Below are 19,100 nucleotides of genomic sequence, written 5' to 3' on the forward strand. Positions count from 1 at the left end.
TGGAACACTTTCCAAAAACAGGAAACAGATCAGGGAGCAGAGACCCACGTGGTTCACGCTGATCTCAGCTACGATCCAGGAGACAAGGGTGTGCAGATCGATGCAGATATCGATCCAAACGTTGGTAGTGGTATATGTTCCTGTAAGTTTACTACTTTACAACCGTTTCATAAAAAAGCAGCTCTCTCTGCTCGACTCCTCTCCTGCACACACACTTTGCTCCGCCCCCTTTATCTGACTCCGCTGTGATTTGTTGCTGTGCGGTCACGTGACTCAGCTGCACAACGTAACCCAGTGGAGTGTTATTTCAAAAGTAGCGCCAATCTCCTTTTCCTAAACTCTTTTCCTTGGCCTCGATGAAAACGTCATCGTGGGGAGGACAATATGGAATCAGAACGATGCCACCTTGAAGCGAAACCGAAAAAAAATATTGTAACTGAAATAAATGTACTGCTCTTGTATTGAAACCGAAAAAAACAATTGATAGTGAATAAACAATTAATTGAAACTGTAATTTTTTTGTTTTCGTTTACAATTTTTTTTTTCGGTCTCAATCCATTTTTCGGTTTCAATCCATTTTTTTTCGGTTTCAAACCATTTTTCAGTTTCAATCCATTTTTGTCATTTTTGTCATCCACATTGTCAGATGTAGCCCCCAAAATTTTTTACACACTGTAGTCAAACACCTGTTTAAAAAAAACCTGTTCTTGATCTTACGATTCTTGCAAATTACAGGCCTTTCTTCTAACTACCTTTTCTTTCCAAAATTCTTGAAAAGAGAGTTGACAGTCAATGAATGACCTTCCTGAAAAAGCAAAATGTTTTACACGTTTTCCAATTTGGTTTTAAACCCTTTCATAGCACTGAATCAGCCATTTTACAAGTTTTAATGACATATTTTTAGCCACTGATGCTGGGGACTGTGTTGTTCTTGTACTTTTAGATTTGACAGTTGCATTTGAAACTGTGGATCATGCATTTTACTCTGTCATTTGGAGCACTGGGTGGGCACTTGAGTGGTTCAGGTCCTACTTGGCGGGGCAAACATTTTGTGTCAGTCTCTGTGACCATGTGTCGTCCTCCGCTCCTCTCTTGTGTGGTGTCCCACAGAGCTCAGTTCTAGGCCCCCTTCTCTTTTCTTTGTATCTGCTCTCTCTTGGATCTATACTGAGAAAACACAGCATTGCATTTCACTTCTATGCTGATGACTGTCAGATATATGTCCCTCTACATCATAAAGGCACATATTCCATACAACCATTACTTCAGTGTCTTGATGACATTAAGGCTTGGATGTCTCTTAACTTTTTAAAATTCAATGATAAAAAGACCGAGGTGATGACTTTTGGTAGCCCCACTGAGATGCCAAATGTATATTTAGATTCCTTGGCTCGGTATGTTAAGCCAACTGTCACAAACCTGCTGGTCAAAGTGGACTGTAATGAGAAAAGATGACATTATATGCCACGGTAAATGCACTGCCTAATTGTTACCTCTCCCCACTGCCTTCAGTGGCAGGCAGCAGGAAACAGATCAGGAGGCAGAGATGATCTTTAAGTTTAACATTACTCACAATATTGCCAAAGATTGATATGGAATTTAAGCACAAGCACGTTTCAGTAACGTATCTTTCTTGTAGATCTGTGCTCCAAATAAAGAACTTTATGCTGACAAGATTATTAGTTAAAATAACAAATTTTAAGTTACAAATCAATATTGTCTGCATGGACAGATATTCCACATTCCATATATCATCATTCAGGTCCTGCATCAATACATTTCCATATTTTTATATCTATAAAAAAAGCCGACACTTGCTAGACTCTATCAAAGGTGTGAGCATCACAGCAGATGCCTTTGTGTCAAAGTAGCTGAGGATAAAACACAGAAAAACACGAAGTTGATTTTCCTGGCCTGGGATTTTATAAAAATATTCTGCAGTACATCAAAAATGAAAGAAAACCATTAATCAACATATGAACCTTAGTTGATGCTGCTGAAGTGAAGCAGAGCAAAGTTACAGAGGTTTTATTAGAGACACAGCTAAGTGTTTTGAAATTTCGCATAATTTTAAAAAGTTTGAATTTGTTCAGTAGCCTATTGAACATCAGAAATTAGACTTTCTTTTCAGAATTAGGTAAAAGGGAAAAAACAGCGGCCGACAGCGCAGCAAACAACGCTACACTTGTGCGTAATAAACAAGCGAATAATGCAGAAAACAGATTTTTTTGACGGGAAACTGTTCTTGAAGTACACATAGACAGAAAGAGAGAGAGAGAGGGAGAGAGCTGTGCATGAAGTGTGATTTTATTGTTGTGGAAGTAAAACAGCAAAAGTTCATGACGATGTTTATATGAAGGGTTGGATCTTCTTTAGCTGCTGGTTTAGTCAATGTTGTTTGGAGATAGAAAAAACCTGCAGCTTCAGAATCTAGTGGAAAAAGGGCGGGAACTCAAAGCACGGATCAGCGAGCTGTCGGCTTTCAGCCCCGACCGTGTCCGTGCTGTCGTGAGAGAAAGGCGACATCTCGCTGATTCTGATCCGTCGGTGGATCCACGCTTTGTGTTTACGTCTTTGTGCAGAATCGTGTTCCTGCTCTCATTTACTATTTCAGCTGTTTGGTTGTTGTTATTTGTTGAAATTTTCTGAGGTTTAACCTGAAATTCTGGCATTTTGGTCAAAATAAATTTGTATTAAAAAATCAATTCAGGATTTTAATGAATCGATATCACATTATCCAAGCTAGAACCGATTTTAATCGATAAATTGATAATTAAAAACCCACCCCTATACATAACTTTGTGGACATGTAGCCAACAGTAATGTTATAACGTTCTTTGCAGATATATAAGTGATCTAAAATTTTATACTTGCTTTTAAAAGTTTATTCTTTGGCCACCACGCTTCAGCCATCTGCTGGGGTTTTTTCTTTGTTGAAAAAAAAAGCCACAGCCACCACTGCGCTATGAATTCTGGCCTATGTTGGGACATAATCAGCCTTCAAATGGGGCCTCGAGGGATGCAGACGAAGTATAGATAGATAATATAAGTGTAGATACTTACATGAAAACAAACATAATAACTTGATACTGTCACTGGGTTTAAACTAAAGGAGTGTTCACAAGAAATCATCAGTATCAAACTGTGACAATAAAAAAATGTTCATTAAAGCAATCAAGAATGAGTTTGATGTGAATCTTTGGTAATGCATGGGGGAAGCTCTGTGCCAATTTCATCAACAGCTACGGATTTTATCCTTTTCTGGATGCAATACCTTGGCCTCCAGTAACACTATATGGAATCTTAGAGTCATTTTGACCAGGATTTCTCCTTTAATGGAAATATTAAGCAAATATTTATGACTGCTTTCTTCCATTGCTGCAATATCTTGAAAATCAGAAATATCCTGTCCCAGAGTGATGCTGAAAAACTCGTTCATGCATTTATTTCTTCTTGTCGGGAATATTGTAATTCATTATTGAATTGAATTGAATTGAATTGAATGAATGCTTTATTGGCCATATGCAGGTTGCCCCGCAGAGGAATAGGACCCCCCCCGACTTAGACACACAACAAACACATCACATAGGAATACAGTCGGAGATCGGCAGCGTTGCAGAGAATAACACTGAAAAATTACACAACAATGGGAAAAGTACAAGAGGAAAAAAAGAGACCTCTTCTCACGCTGGGCACCTATGGGAGGACAGCATGAGAACAGGAAACAAAAAAAAAAACTCCTCTGCACAGAGAGCACATTAATGTCCACATCGCAACATTAGAGCACATGACAAGCCACAGGGGATGGATAGGGGGGTGGGGGGTAATCCGAAGGAACACAGCAGTCATCCTACACAGCGCTACCATTTCAGCGCGGCACGCAGACCCGCCGTCTTCCCCCGCAGGAAACAAGCATCGAAGGCGTTTGGAAAGGGAGGGGGATGAGTGCGTGCTTATCAGTGTAAGTGTATGTGTGTGCATGTCCAGAGTCCAGCTGAGACAGTGTCCTTCGCTCTATCAGGCTAAGTAAACAGTCTGCCAGCCAACCCAGGTGGCCTTCATGGGATGGGAAGAATAGTCATCACACAGTCGTTATCAGGGAGTTGTTTTGGTGGGCTCCAGCCTCGGGCCTGAGCAGCTGGCGCCGTGGTGTCCATATGTTGAATATTGTCGATTTCTCCTTTATGCGAGCAGCGAATTTAGCACTCTGACACTGGTCCCTCGATCTCCCGTTGGAGAGCCGCGAGCCTCCCCATGATGGTATCAAACTTCCGTTCCGTGGTGTTGTCATTCTTTTGATTCTGAGACCCCACAGCTGCAGTGATCCGTTCTGCGATGTGATCCAACTTTCGCTCAAAGGTGTCATTGCGAGCAGGCCCCTCTCTGATGTATCCCATCATACGCTCAATGGTGTTAGTTTGAGTCTTCACGGCAGCTGTAAGCGTCTCCAAGGTGTTAACCATGGTACGTTCGGTGTGAGAGGCCGTGCCTCGTCCGATCGCCTCAATTCCAGCGGTCAGCTTAGGGGTTTGAACAGCTGGTTCCGCTCTCTTATTTCTCCGATAAGTAAGGGCCAAGCCAGCTCCGATCAGCAAGAACCCTGTTATCATGGTTCCGAATAGGTAGATATCTTCAGCGTCCTCGATAGACAGTCCCGCCAGGCACAAGATCCTCCAGGTCTGCCACCCATCCATCGTGTATCTGGCAGGGAAAGTCCCTCCAGGGCACTCGGGCTCTCCCGAGCCCAGACTTCTCGTTGAGAAGAGGGTGTCAATATCATTCAGAGACCAGTTATCAAATTCATAATTCTATTAGGTTTTAGAGAACGACAGTGAGAGACTGTTCGAGGGAAAAGTAATGCACACGAGACAAGACAAGGACACAAGAGGCTAAGCAGGGAAGATAAGGGGAAGAAGGAGAGGAGAAAAAGTGCGACCGCCTTCACCGTTATTACATTATCAGGATGTTCTTTTTTGCGTTGGGACACAGGCAGGATGCGATGGCTGCTGTTTTATCCATGTGTGGATGCACATATCCAGCTCCCAAATTGTACCCAAATACTGTACGTCCCTCCATCCAACCACACACTTCAGGGACTGTGACCACCCACTGCACATGCTCCACCGTGGTATCACTATGAATGACAACATCATCCAGGTGGCAAACAGCATATGCAGTGTGAGGACGCAGCTATCGCTACAGGAGGTGCTGAAAAATGCCCGAGTCTTCAAACAAACCTAACAGAAGTGTGATGAATGGTACGAACCCTGCACTCACTTCTTAATTACCTGGAAGCACCTTAAAGACAACCGGCCCCTCTCAACTGCGACAAATCATCTGGAGAAAAGGTAAGCATAGGAGACCAAACACTGAGGAACAAATCCTCATTTCATCCTATGATAACAGCATTTTCACCATTTCAGCCAATTCCTTTTGCACAATTTGTCTCTTGTGCTTAGGCAACCTGTAGGGCCATGAACGCACTTTCCAGGCTGCGTCTCAAATTGGTGCTGCATGAGAGTCTTGCAGATGGTCGGGGGATGAACACATCTGCAAACTACTGTTGCAATGCAGGAACATCTGCTTTATTGGAACGTGTGAGATGCTAATCACAATGCATCTTAAACACACTCATGTTAAAACGTCATGCCCACATCTTGTTTTTAAGAAAAATTAATCATCTTTTCCTTGAAGATCATTTCAGAGTTTTTAATGAGCTGCAGGAACCGTGCCGAGAGCAGCCAAGTCTCCTCCTCTGATAAACCTCCACGTGTACCACTAAAAACATTTAAATTAGTTTGAATCGGAAATCATGGCTCAAACTACTTGCTGTGAGACCATTTCTTTATTTTTCATACCAAACTGTTTAATAAACTTTACACAGAGTTCATCAATTATAACTGATGCTTTAACAGTATCAGGATTTCATAATGCAAACTTCAAATCAAAAGGCAAACAGCTGCAGAACATGTGGATCAAAATGAATTCATTAAAAAAACAACGTGGACTTCAAGGATACAGTAAATACACTAAAGTGAAAGGAGGATCCAAAAATAGATGTTTAATAGGATTTGAATTAACTAAAATTAGTCACCTGTAATCTTTAAAATGGTTCTGATGTGTGCTGCTGTTTTTAACTTTTAACAGTTCTTTGCTGCCACTGTGAATATTGTGTTCTTTCCCTAATTAAATAAAGGTTACACAGCATCACTGCTCCATCTTCTGGAAAAAAAAAAAGGTATTACATGGAAATACAGCCCAAAACCAGTTCAGCTTGAGTTTCTTTTTTCTGGACATAAAGTCACAGCAGGTGTTGTTTCAAAGCCGGTGGACAGATTTAGTTCATTTTGGAAGTTTTAAGAGCAACTGCTGTGAAAATATTTGCAGTTTTGGGAGAAAAGGATTTAAGAGAAGATTTTATCACAGCAAAAGTTTAAATATGAATGAAGGATTGAAATTTAACTGAGGTGAAACATGCAATGAATACATAAAAAATAAGTTAATTTTGGAAAAGCTAAAAAAGTTCAAATAAAAGAAATGATTTACATATCCATATTTGATTTTTGATAGAATACCAGTTTGGTTAAAAAAAAGAAAGAAAAGACATTCCTATAACTTTAATAGTACAACTACTAAACACTACTGTGTCCTAAGGGAACAAAGGTTAAAATGTAACAGGGATAACATTTTAGAGAATTAAAATCCCTCAAAGGAAAAAAACATAAACTTGATATACATATCTATACATGCAGCTTCCTAAATGTAACATTCAGGATTTTTCACTGCAGGGGTCCGTTCTTCGTACCTCGCTAAGTAAGTTAGCTGGATTTGATTGTTGACGATTTCGCGTGATCCTGGATCGTTCGGTTCCCCGAAGCTCATCCGAGACTTGCTGTCATAGCAACAGAGCCGTAAGCGTAAACCTGCTCTGGAGCAGGTTTACTTTATGTAAACAGGATTAGATCGCGGCCACGCAGGTATGTCCGCTTCATTTATACGAAAGCAACAGCGATATTCCACCACTGTTTCACCATAAATAAATAACATCAATGTAACTAAAGATAATGCAGCACTTGATCCTTGTATTGATGTCACACAGATACATACAGGTCATTTCCTAAAAAAGGGAAATGTACTATTAACATTCTATTACATGTATGTGATTATTACAGATGCAATTCATATTTCAGAGTAGTAATAGTAAATTACTTCGTGTAATCAAGATGAGAGACCATGGCTATAAAAGCGAAGGTGGATTTGGGAAGCCTGTCGCAGCCATGTCCTGTCCGTATACGCGAGCCACCCATTGCGGAAGGTGCAAGATTGATAAGGAGAGTTTTCTGAATCCAGCGTATATTGCGGAATAGACAGGATCCTTTAGCTCAGCGTGACAGTGTGCTCATTGAGAGATATCGATTTTCCCGTGAGGGTATTATTTACTTAACCAACTTGTTGACGAGGGGGTGCAGGACCACCACCTGTCTTTTTTTTTGCTCTGCCCTTTTCTTGGTTGCTGTTATGAACAAACAAACAGAGTATTCCAGGGTCTCTTTCCAAGAGACGACAAGCAATATAAGTGATAAACATTACCATTCTGTAGAATATTCTTATATTCCACTTTTACTTGTTCCCATGTTCTAGTGGGTCCTGTTGTGGCTCTAATGTGAAAGGGGATATAATATAACATATTATAATATAATATAATGTAATATAATATTGGATAATATGGTGTGATATGATAAATCTACCCTACCGCCTACTGGTGTTGGCCAGAGGGGCCGATGGCGCAATATGGCAGCCTGGCTTCTGTCAGTCTGCCCCAGGGCAGCTGTGGCTACAACCGTAGCTGCCTCCACCAGTGTGTGAATGTGAGAGTGACTGAATAGTGGCATTGTAAAGCGCTTTGGGTGCCTTGAAAAGCGCTATATCAATCCACTCCATTATTATTGTTATTATTGAATTACTTACGAGTTTAATTTGTCAGCAACTTTCTGCCAGCCCTCTCTCCTTGCTTTTGCAGCCTTTGCAGTGTTCCCTTGCGTTTTAATTAAACTCTGAAACTCCTGAAATCCCTCACTCAAGAGTTCTTGCTCTGCTGCCGAAAAACACCGAGCGCGCCCCTTCGACATTTTCGCCGACCAATCAGAGGGTTGCCGATCAATGTTTCTACTATCGATGCGTATCCCCTTTTACGGCACCCAGTGATCGCACATTACTTCATCCAGCTGTACTAATCGTCAACAACAGGTGTGTTCGGGGAACCGGAATAGCGAGCTCACGGTTAGCGCGATGATTTGGTCTTGGATGTTTCATTTGATCTTGGATGTAGTAAGCGACGTACGAAGCACAGGGCCCTGTGCTCAGAGTGAACCAGCTCTAATCTGTGAAGACAACAGGACACCTCATGCTAATCAAGCTGCATGGTGCTGGTCATTCCACCTACATTTAGTGTATTTCAGAAACAAGTTACCTGCTGGGGGTCATTTTGTAGCACTCTGGCAGTACTCCTCATCTTCCTCCTCACACAGAGGGTCAGACATTGGTCCACTCTTGAGAATGTGCTGGGAGACACAGGAACTCTTGTAACGTTGCACATGTTTATGCCATCCTGGAAGAGCTGGATTTCCTGTGTGGCCTGAATAGGCTGTAAGTACTACCCTGTGATAGCAGCAGTGACAAGGCCTCTAATAAAAATCTAAACTAGTCAGAAATTCAGAGATACAAGAAGAGATCCTTGGCCACCACTGGCAACCGCTCCCTTTTTGAGTGTTATCTTGTTATTGTTTGGTTAACATCAAAGCAAGATAAACGAATTCACAGTGGTTTATGCTTCTTAACTGAGCAGCCTTTTGTTTTAGCTGCTACCTCGAGCACATTCTCTCCAGGAGGCTAACACACCTGAAGAGTATTACCTATTGTAAATCATTTAAATTGGACTTTTCCCCACCTAATTCCTGAGCCTTCACTCTTATCTCCAATATGTAATTAAAGCAATGTTTAATGACCACATAATACAGTATATACATAATCGTACTGTACAGTACACACAGTACAGTACATAATTACCAGTACATGATGAAGAACAGATACAAGAATTAAACAGATGTCTTAAACAACTTAAACAATACTTTTGCTGCAGGTATTATTTTTGTTCTTTGTTTAAATCTGCAAAAAGCTGAAACAGTTACAACAAATGAAACAACTGGGACAACAGGGGGCAACACTGTGGGGCTGCTCTTACAAACAGACATATTTTGAACTGCTCTTTGTGTCTTATCCACGCTGAAAGTTATCTGAGTGAAAGAATATAATACAGAGTGTGTATTGTGCAGCTCTCACAAACATCAAATAAACATGAATAAATGAGGGGAATGCAGCTCGGTAGGTTTTGGATGAGTCAGCCTCTCAAACTTGCTTGAAGTGAAGTCATGTGGCCTATTTTGTTGTGGCTGAATAGTTTTGTCCAAATATGTCCCCATACTGCTTCCTTCCTGTTTCTGTGTCTACAAAACAAGTAGAGAGTATACCTCTTATATATACAATGACTGTTTATATATGAAGTATAAGCTTCCTATTTATTTATTTTTTCAAGATTTCTGTGACCTTCTGTGTACACGTCGATTCAGATTCTGACACTTTTTGATCTCTCCAAATCCAAAATAACGTCTAACTTATATGTAGTGATTCATAACAAAACATAACTATACTGTATAACCCTCAGTACCTCAGTGCAACAATCCTGAACCCTCATGCTTTATAAAGCAAGCAAACAAAAAATGCGTCCTTCACTCCAACAAAGCATCAGGAACAAAACCACGTGCACTGTTCTTCTTCAGTTTTACATAAAGCGACTATAAAACCACAACAACACCCACACACCTCCTCTTGGGAGTTCCCGATTTTGATATTTGGGTCCCTTTCTGTAGTTTTATGAATTTTCAAGGAACCTTCTCACTCACCCTGACTTAACAACCCAAGACAGTAGAAGTGAATGTAAAAGAACATTAAAACTGCAAACCCTATTCTTTACTGCCAGTGTTGTAGAGAATGCAAAACTCTGACCACAGGGCTGCACTATGAAGTAAGTTCCACATGCCTAATCTTGATTCACCTCAGCAGTCAGGATAAACTGTCACATGGCTTCCAGGCTTTCCCCTGCACGTTCCTGTTAAAGGGGTGACAGTGGCTCCAAATGACTAATCACAAACTAGTTTTATATATAGAACAAAAAAACAGAACACTATTCAGTAAGACAGGACAACAGCTGATATATTTAAAATGATGAGGCTATTTAAAGACAGTAAAGACAGTAAAAACTGCCAGCACTGCTAGTTCACAGACTTGTGATTCACGGCTCATTTCAATTTCTCATTAGAGAAATTTTGTTGGATTTAATCAAATGAAGTTTGAAGGGCAGCTTTAGTTTTCAGCTTTATCTTTGGGTTTTAATGCTCTGGAAGTAAAAAAATAACATAAAAACTGAATTAAGGGAGTGTCCAAATTCATAAGCTGCATCCACCTGAGGACTCGGCCTTTGCGGCCTATGTGGGCCGGGTCCTCAGGAGGATGCAGCTTATGAATTTGGACAACCACAATAAGAAGGTCAGAATTTGATATGAGGACAGCAAGCACAGTGTTTTGCCCTATTTTATAGTTTGCTGCCAAATGAAACAAAACACACAGTATTATCTCAAAATTGTGATGTCAGTTTCCGGATCGTTCCATGATTGTAGTGATAGGGGCGGGGCTACAGCCGGTATAACAGGCAGGTTTTTCTGTGATTACTCACTGACTTGTGTTCTGACCGAAGAAGAAGTCAGACAGACTTAGATGTCAGCGAATTTCATCACAATGAAGGCGATTTAAACTAAAAGAACTGCACAAGGTAGGCTAAATGTCCTGTCCTCCTCATCTGCTGCGTGCAGAGTGACGACTATGACACCCCGTGTCGATGCTCGGGTCACTTTTTTAGATCGTGGCTGATAACATAGATGCTCACTACATCCATTCATTCTGAAATGAGGTGATTTTAGGAGGCGCTTAATTTAAATGTTTATATTGGTATATGAGCTGTAGAAAGGGTTTATATATATATATATTTATATATATATTGCATATATATTTTTAAAAGGACGTTAAGTGTTCTTATGACTGCTTTATTGTACTTGATCTGCGTTCTTTATTAGCCTGTAATCCAAATCATCCAGAACAGTTATGGTATATTTAAAATTTCTGCTGCCATCTTAGCCACATCTCACTGAAAAAGAAATAATATTAGTAATGATAATAATAATAATAATAATAATAATAATAATAATAATAATAATAATAATAATAAATTAATATCACTGAGACGCTTTACTTCAATTAAATACATTTTTTGTAGAGTTAGACGTTTTTCTGTGGTGTGACAAGAATGTTCTTCCTCACTTAATATTATAGATTTTATGTCATTTATAGCAGTTTAAATATAGTACAGAAACATGTTGTTGCTATCATACATTACTTTTATCTTTTATTTCTCAGCGTGCGTTCCAAAAATGCCCCTATCTCCTATTCCTAACCAGTGATGGGAATAATGGCGTTACAAGTAGCGTTGTTATTAACAGCATGATTGCTGCTGTTACTGACTGAGGAAGAATAAATGAGTCGTGGTAAGCCAATCCTACGACCACTTTAAAATGACAAAGCAACAAGGTGATATATACCAGGTTTTAAATTGTGTTGATGGGCCACGTAAAACCAGAGTCATGATAAACAGTAAAAATATAACGTTTTCTACTCGGATTTTATGTTTTTTGTCCGATTTTAGATCAAATGTGTTAATACAGTATGTCAAAATAAAAACATAACACGTGAGGTTGTGCTGAAAAGAATGAGACCAAACAAGGCAAGTAAATAGTTTTTAAAGGTGAAATGTAGAGGTCAAATCAAAAGTAGTTAAAAATGGCCAATTATACCCTAGGCCCCAGAGGGTTAAAGATTTTTTTTAAAGTAACGCAATAGTTACTTTTCAAGTAATTAATTACTTTTAGTATCTTGTAACTCACTAACTCAGTTACTTTTTTGTAGAAGTAACTAGTACCTATAATTAATTACCTTTTCAAAGTAACTTGTCTAACACTGTTCCTAACCTCTTTTTATTGATCTCTATACAAGCACCATAGAGGTCAAGGAAAAGTGCATATGAGAATTGCTAAGGACTTAGGAAAAGAGAAGAGTTGTGCGTTGAGGTGTGGAACTACCTTACTCTAGTCTATCCCTAAAAATGTGCTGCCGTATGTTTTGAAAATACAATGTGCAGGGCCCTATTTCAGGAAGCCGGTTTGGAAAACTCAGAGTGAAAAACGACACTCACGGTTGAGTAACCCCGAACTGTCCAACTCGGAATATTCCGTTCCAGAAAGGCTGATAACAATTAGTTCAATCAACGCGGAGTTGCTTTAACCCCAAGTCAAGCGCGCGGACGAGGATACATAAAGCCCTGATAAGCGGAGCACAGATTAAGCGAGTCACCATGGAGACGGAGGGAAAGAAGGCGCGGTCAATGTATTTTACAGCGCTTGAGGCCGAAATTCTGATGGCAGCATATGCCGAAAACATGCAGATTACGCGGAAAAAAGTAACACAGCCAAAGCTGCAAAAGAAAGGGAGCATGCATGGCAAAACATAGCCGACAGAGTCAATGCGTGAGTGTTAATTTAAACATTGATCGAGGGATTTCCACCCATTTAACACGTTATTTTATTATATGTTATTTTATTTGTTATTTTATTTTGTGACGTGATGTGAGCGCAGGTGCAACCCAACAGGCCCCAAACGTTCCTGGCAGCAAGTAAAAATGAAATATAAAAATATAGTCCAAACAGGTGAGGTGTAATTGTATTATGAGCCATAGTGCTTGGTCTGTGTGTCCCATGTAAATCAATTGCAGTTAGAGGCTACATTAATTTTCTGTCTGTAAGCACTTATTGAAATTATCTGAGCACATTACAAGTACATATTTGCTTACTCTGTATGCTCAAATGTGGCCCGTTATAGCCAACAGAAAAAAAGCGGAGGCCCGAAAAACAGGTGGGGGTCCTCCACCACTCACAGAGGCTGAGCAGTTGGCCCTCAGCCAAAACAGTGGGCGCCCTGTGGCCGAAGGCATCTCTGCGGGGACATCCTCTGAGTCAATAACCCCGCAAGACACAAGTGCCTACATAGGGGGTAAATCCAAAATAATACATGATGTGCATACATCCTTTCTTCACAGTCACCTTTGCAGTGCTACTCATTCATTTGATAAACTCTTTACCATAATGGATTATTTTGTAGTGAAGTTATTTTCCTACTGATTTTGCCTTCCCTCAGTCTTGGTTGTCTTTGAGAGCATAATGACAATGAAGTGTAAGGTGATTGGTATGTTTGTTAATTGCCATTTGGTCCCTTGTAAGTTATAAGTGACCTGTATAAACCTCATATTCTATCAGTTGATGGTGGTGGTGTACTGCATCTGGTGCAGCCTCCTGTTGAGCCAGACCAACATGCAGTTGTGAGTAATACTCCACAGATTATATGAGTTTACAGTAGAACAGCAATGTTGTTTATTTCTTTACTACAGGAAAATAATGAAGAAACATTGACAGCTGTTACAGAGGAGGAAGCAACAGAGACACTTTATGAGGTTTACATCTTTTAATACTTTGTGTACAGGAAACACAGGTGACCAATAAAGCCAGTTGAACAAAAAATCAGTTTATTCTTCTTTCAACATGTTGAGGTGATGGGTCAAAAGAAATGATTGTGACATATGGTGTCTCTGACTGCGCTTCCATCTTGTATGTCCGTGGGAGGGTCAGGATGTTCATGGTTTGGATCACTGCTGATGTTTGGTTCAGAAGGACAGTGTTCTCCTCTAATTGTGGCAATGTTGTGTAGAATCACACATGCCACAATAATGTCACATGCCCTTTCTGGGGTGACCCTGAGTCTTTGCAGGCACTGGAACCGGGCCTTAAGCATTCCGATAGTCATTTCAATTCTGGCTCTTGTCCTGCAATTAGCCAGATTATATCGCTGCTGTGGGCCTGGTTCAGGGTCAGGGTAAGGGGTAAGCAAATAGGGTAAACATGGATACCCCCTATCACCAAGCAAGTAGCCAGTGAACTCTCCTAAGACAGAAGGATACACTTCAGTTCAAATGTCCCTGAAGCAATTGGTCTTTATATATTTTAAAGTATTCTCAACTCACCATGTCCAAATTTTGTGCTCAGTGTACATTCACGGAATATTTGTGAGTCATGGACAGAGCCTGGCCACTTGGCTTCCACATTTGTGATAATGTTGGCAGCATCACATATGATCTTCACAGTGCAGAGAACACAAATTAGCATCCATTACTATAATGAAATAATTTGTTAGTTTGAAATGCTACAGGGAACTATGTACCTGTACATTAATGCTGTGGAAAGACTTCCTGTTCACTTAGTCTCCTTCATTTACTAAAGAAGCAATGATTGGAATGTGAGTGCCATCTGTACAGCCAATCACGCCTGGGAACCCTGAAAATAAATGTAAAATTTAAGTAGTAGTCCAAGTATCACCACATCATGAATTAAGTTTTGTTCATCCTGATACCTGCAATTTTGTGGCATCCCTCTTTGATGAATCTTGTGGGTCTGTGACCGGGGAACACCACAAACGTGTACAGGAGACGTTTCAGTGCAACTGTAACATTCCTGACTGCCCGACAGACGGTAGCCTTGGAAACGTGCTCAGCGTCACCAATATTATACAGAAAGCTCCCGTTTGCAAAAAACCGAAGTGCAATACAAATAATATGTACAGAACTGAGAGCATGTCCGCGATGTGTCACATGCGTAATATATGGCCTGAGGATGTTATCCAAATGACTTATAGATTGTGCTGAGAAACGGTAACGTTCGCACAGAAAATCATCAGGAAATGATAAAATGTCCAAACGCGCTCTAATCACTCTCTCCCGGCGGAGAGCTCTGCGGAGAATTTGGGCTTCACGATCTACTGGCTCTTCAAGGAAGAGCACGCCATGTCCGACACTTCCTACTGTCAGGTTTCCGACAAAGGGGCGGAGACAGTCAGGGTTAGTTGTGGTAAACCTGCTAGGGGGCAGGTTAGCTTCACGGCGTGTGTCGTCATAGTGACTCACTCAGGCTGCAGCTGAACTCGCTTTGTGAAACCGAAAACCCAGAGTTTTCGTTAACTCAGGGTATACTTACTCAGTTTTTCCACTAAACCGGCTTCCTGAAATAGGGCCCAGAAGATGAACTGCAAGACCAAAGGTTTCTAAACCAGAGGTCTTGTAAGGTCATGCAACGAGAACAGCCTGTGAAAAATATCCTTCATTATGAACGGTGGAATTTTAGATTTATTAAATACTAACTCTGCCTCTTGATTGACTGAAGAGGCTCATTGTCACTTTATGACTGACAGTTGAACTTGTGTCGTATATGTTTTTAAGAGTTTCATTTCACAAGAAGAATAATTCAATTTCTTGTTTTATTGCCAAACGTTTGGCTCTGTCCTAATAATATTAACTCAGTCCTCACACCAAACATTTAGATCATCTTGTTGTTCCTCAGTAATGCTGGGAGTTTCATAAAACAGAGCAGAATGAACTGAATGAGCTAGGCTCTCAGCAGTGAGCTAGGCTGTTGTTCAATTTATACATTTCTTCCTTCAGGTCAGGTTGCAGCAACTCCACTGTCTGCACGACCCGTCATAGATGAATCCTCTCACTGTCCTTCTCATTTTGTCTCTGAGTTCGGCATCTACGGGTGAGTCAAAAAGGGGACGTTGATTTTAGTTCGTTCAAAACAAAAAACTCATGAGGAAAAAAGAGAAATGTTCTAAACAGTATTTGTGTATCTAACAGGGTTGTGTGTAGCTTGTCTGTCATAATGATATGATTGGAAAAAAAGGTGTTGTTTTTCTACTTGTTTCTGCATTTATAACGTCACAAAGACTGTGTGTCCCACTTCCTCATTCTGTCTTTTGCTCAGGCTTAAAAGAGATAGATGTGCAGGCAGACAGGAATGCCCAGCTGGAGTGTCAGGGTCCTAAAAAAGCCAAACTTGTCCTGTTAGAGTGGAAAAGACTTGATCTGTTGTCGGATGGATATGTCTTCTTCTACCGAGATGGTCATCTTCATAAAACCTTCCAGCATCCAACTTTTAGAGATCGAGTGAAACTGAGAGATCCGCAAATGAAAAATGGGAACATGTCCATCATTTTGTCCAACACCACAATTAAAGACACTGGAACGTATGAGTGTCGTATCATCGCACAAAACATAAGAGACAGTAGCAGCTCTACCTTTGAGCTCAAGCATGAAATCAAGCTGACAGTTGTTCCTCCAGGTGAGTGAGGAGAGTTGAGTGTGTGTGTGTGATCTGACAGCAGTTTGAAGAGGAAATGGATTCTGTTCTGTTCTTCACTCATCACCTACCTGACAGCTGACACCTCACACCTGTTTCTCACCTGCAGGTCGGCCTCAAGAGATCACCGCTCTTAGCGATGAGGAGAATGGAGGTATGGACGTTGGGAACAAGGATGAAAGAGATGGAGGATTTATTGGACTGGCAGGTGGTCTGTTAGCTTTGGTGGTGATTCTTGTTGTTTTGTTGTCTTACAATGTCTTACAATCTCTTCCTCCTGTTGATATGACAAAACGGTCGCAAAGGTGACAAACTAACAGCAATTGGCTAATTGCCAATATGCATTTAAAATATTATATGAATCATGTCATTAAAACACACATTGCGTGCATCTTCTGTTTTCTTCTAAGCATGTGCAGTCGTTTGCATTTTTTGTTCCAACACAGTATTGTTTCCCCAACACAAGCCCGTGGGGAGTAGGGTTGCTGCGGTTTGCTGCTCCAACCCTTGTCGCAAAAACAAACGTCTTCAGAAATGTTTTATTTAGGAAGTAGAATTAATTAATGAAACAAGTAAAGAAAGCCCCCCGTAAAGCATTATAGTCAAATAACATGCATACTAGATACCAGTACAAGTGGTGTATTTCACCAAAAGAGCTAACAGACAACAACTGTCCCCAGCTAAATGCCCTCCCTAACATTTTGAACACTTTGGACATCACTGCTCCTCCTGAGGAAATTTATCACCAAAACTTAAAGTCACATTTAGAGTATTAATAGCACACACTCAGACAAAGGTTACACTTTAGCTTATTATGAGATGTCATCACAAAGTTTAACATTATACTTACGCAATAATTTCACCTTCCCACTTTTGTTTCCAAAGGGTTCTTGACTATGTGTGTAAATTTGACTTTTGGCTGAGTGAAATATCCATATATGACTTGGTTCTGTTACATTTTGGCTCTTTATGTGAGCACCGGGATCTGTAACTGGGGCTACACTGACTATAGTACAACAATCCAGTATTGAGTAGCACAGAGCTGTTGCCTTAAGTAGTGGCAGGAAAATGCAGGAACACGAGTTACTTGCAGGTGCATAGGTCAAATGCGGGAACCTGTAATGAGTTCTACTCAGTTGGAGAGGAGTGGAAGAGAGAGAGAGAACAACATAACAAAAACCCAGCTGACATCAATTTGGAGGCAATTTGGAAGGATCATGACATCTGCCTGTTCATCACTGGGATGAGAAAGTGTTGCAGCTCTCAGTCTGACAAAACCTGCAAATATACACATTGTTCAAATGACTTGATATCTTCCACAAAAGATATGTTTGACAAGTTATGGGCCATACTGGAAATCACTTTTTGGCAATTTGATAAATAAATTAATTTTTGGGAAAACTGTGAACTATGAGATTTATTTTAACACAGTTACATGCTTTTTTTTTTTTAAATAATTTTATTACTGGTCCTGGTGGCAATAATAAACTTCATAAACTTACCTTTCTAAATGCTGTAACACTTTCATTTGTGGGCACTGACTCTTAGAATGAAAACACAGCTACCTAAAACTAATGTTATTCATTTTGTGTTGGAATTGCAATCAGCTGGATGCGTGAATCGTTTGAAAGTTTGTGGCTGCTATAATTGCAGCTGACCACCAGATGTCACTGGTAGGGCCTGTTTTTGACGCTTGGAACTTTCATATCTTTTACTTGTACAATGAGAAAGAAGTCACAGAAGCTTCACAAGGCTTCATGGGCCTATCTCTAATATGCGGAAGAAAGTGAATGGGTTACAGCATTTGTAAATTATGTGCACTTGCGACATTCATTCTCCTCATTCATTCTGATTGAGAGGAGGAGTGTCTGAAAGTGAAAATATGCAATCCTGCATCAGATCTGACGCACAAACACCCACAGTTAAGCTGCTTTTACGTCACTCTGACATAGTTCATCTGTCAAGGAATGCATTTACCCAGTTTGTTTTTCAAACCTTGTCTCATGTGATGAGGCACATGATCAATTGTGGGTCAATGAACCTCTTATGGGACAGACCCACAACAGTTTGAATAACTAGAACCTTCACCATTTGATTTTTGGAGTTGAGGAAGCCTCTTGGATGAGAAGTGAAACATCTTCAAGAAACTTAGAGAACTCCAGCTGCTTTCTTTCCAAGCTCCTTAGACACTGAAACAGAGTGAACTTCCACTGCTGGTTTATGTCCCTCACTCAACTCACTCACACTTATACACCAATCACCATAAGGCAAATACGTATTTTCAAAATACCATCTTTTAAAATGACAAATATTTCAAGATTAATTTTGCAGAATAATGAAATCTCCCTTATTCAGCTTATAGCTTCTCTCTGATTTTTTTGCTGTAGAAGTGATTTTTTTCCACCATAATTTCACACTGGATAAATTGAAGGTCCTGTGCTTCCACCTGGTGGCTGCATATATACAACATTTTGATTTAAAGGCCTGACAGTGTGTCTCTGATTCACACTCACAGCAGATATTGTTAACCAAGATTTAACTGATAATTAAAGGTGCACTTCAGACGCTGCAGGAGGAGTAAGTGAGGAGGATGTGTTTTCCGCCACTGCCACTGTTATCAAACCTTTTGGGGGAGACCATTCTACTTCAATATCAACTTTCATGATTTTCTGAAGTTCAAGTTCCCTACTTGATAAAGCT

The 19,100-nt window shown here is 40.3% G+C and overlaps 1 protein-coding gene across 1 annotated transcript; it reads left to right on the top strand.

Moving 5' to 3' along the window:
• The first annotated feature begins 10,802 nt into the window (after positions 1-10,802).
• On the top strand, positions 10,803-18,002 carry LOC146578700 (V-set and immunoglobulin domain-containing protein 1-like). Its single transcript, XM_085269059.1, has 4 exons — positions 10,803-10,885; positions 15,707-15,800; positions 16,026-16,382; positions 16,510-18,002. The coding sequence occupies exons 2-4, from the start codon at positions 15,749-15,751 to the stop codon at positions 16,707-16,709; spliced, it is 609 nt and encodes a 202-aa protein (XP_085125185.1). The 5' UTR covers positions 10,803-10,885; positions 15,707-15,748; the 3' UTR covers positions 16,710-18,002.
• The last annotated feature ends 1,098 nt before the right edge of the window (positions 18,003-19,100 follow it).

The sequence above is a fragment of the Mchenga conophoros genome, linkage group LG3 (assembly GCF_057382185.1).
Source record: "Mchenga conophoros isolate Kocher_MC1m ecotype Shallow Benthic linkage group LG3, M_conophoros_male_GT1.1, whole genome shotgun sequence".
Taxonomy (NCBI): domain Eukaryota; kingdom Metazoa; phylum Chordata; class Actinopteri; order Cichliformes; family Cichlidae; genus Mchenga; species Mchenga conophoros.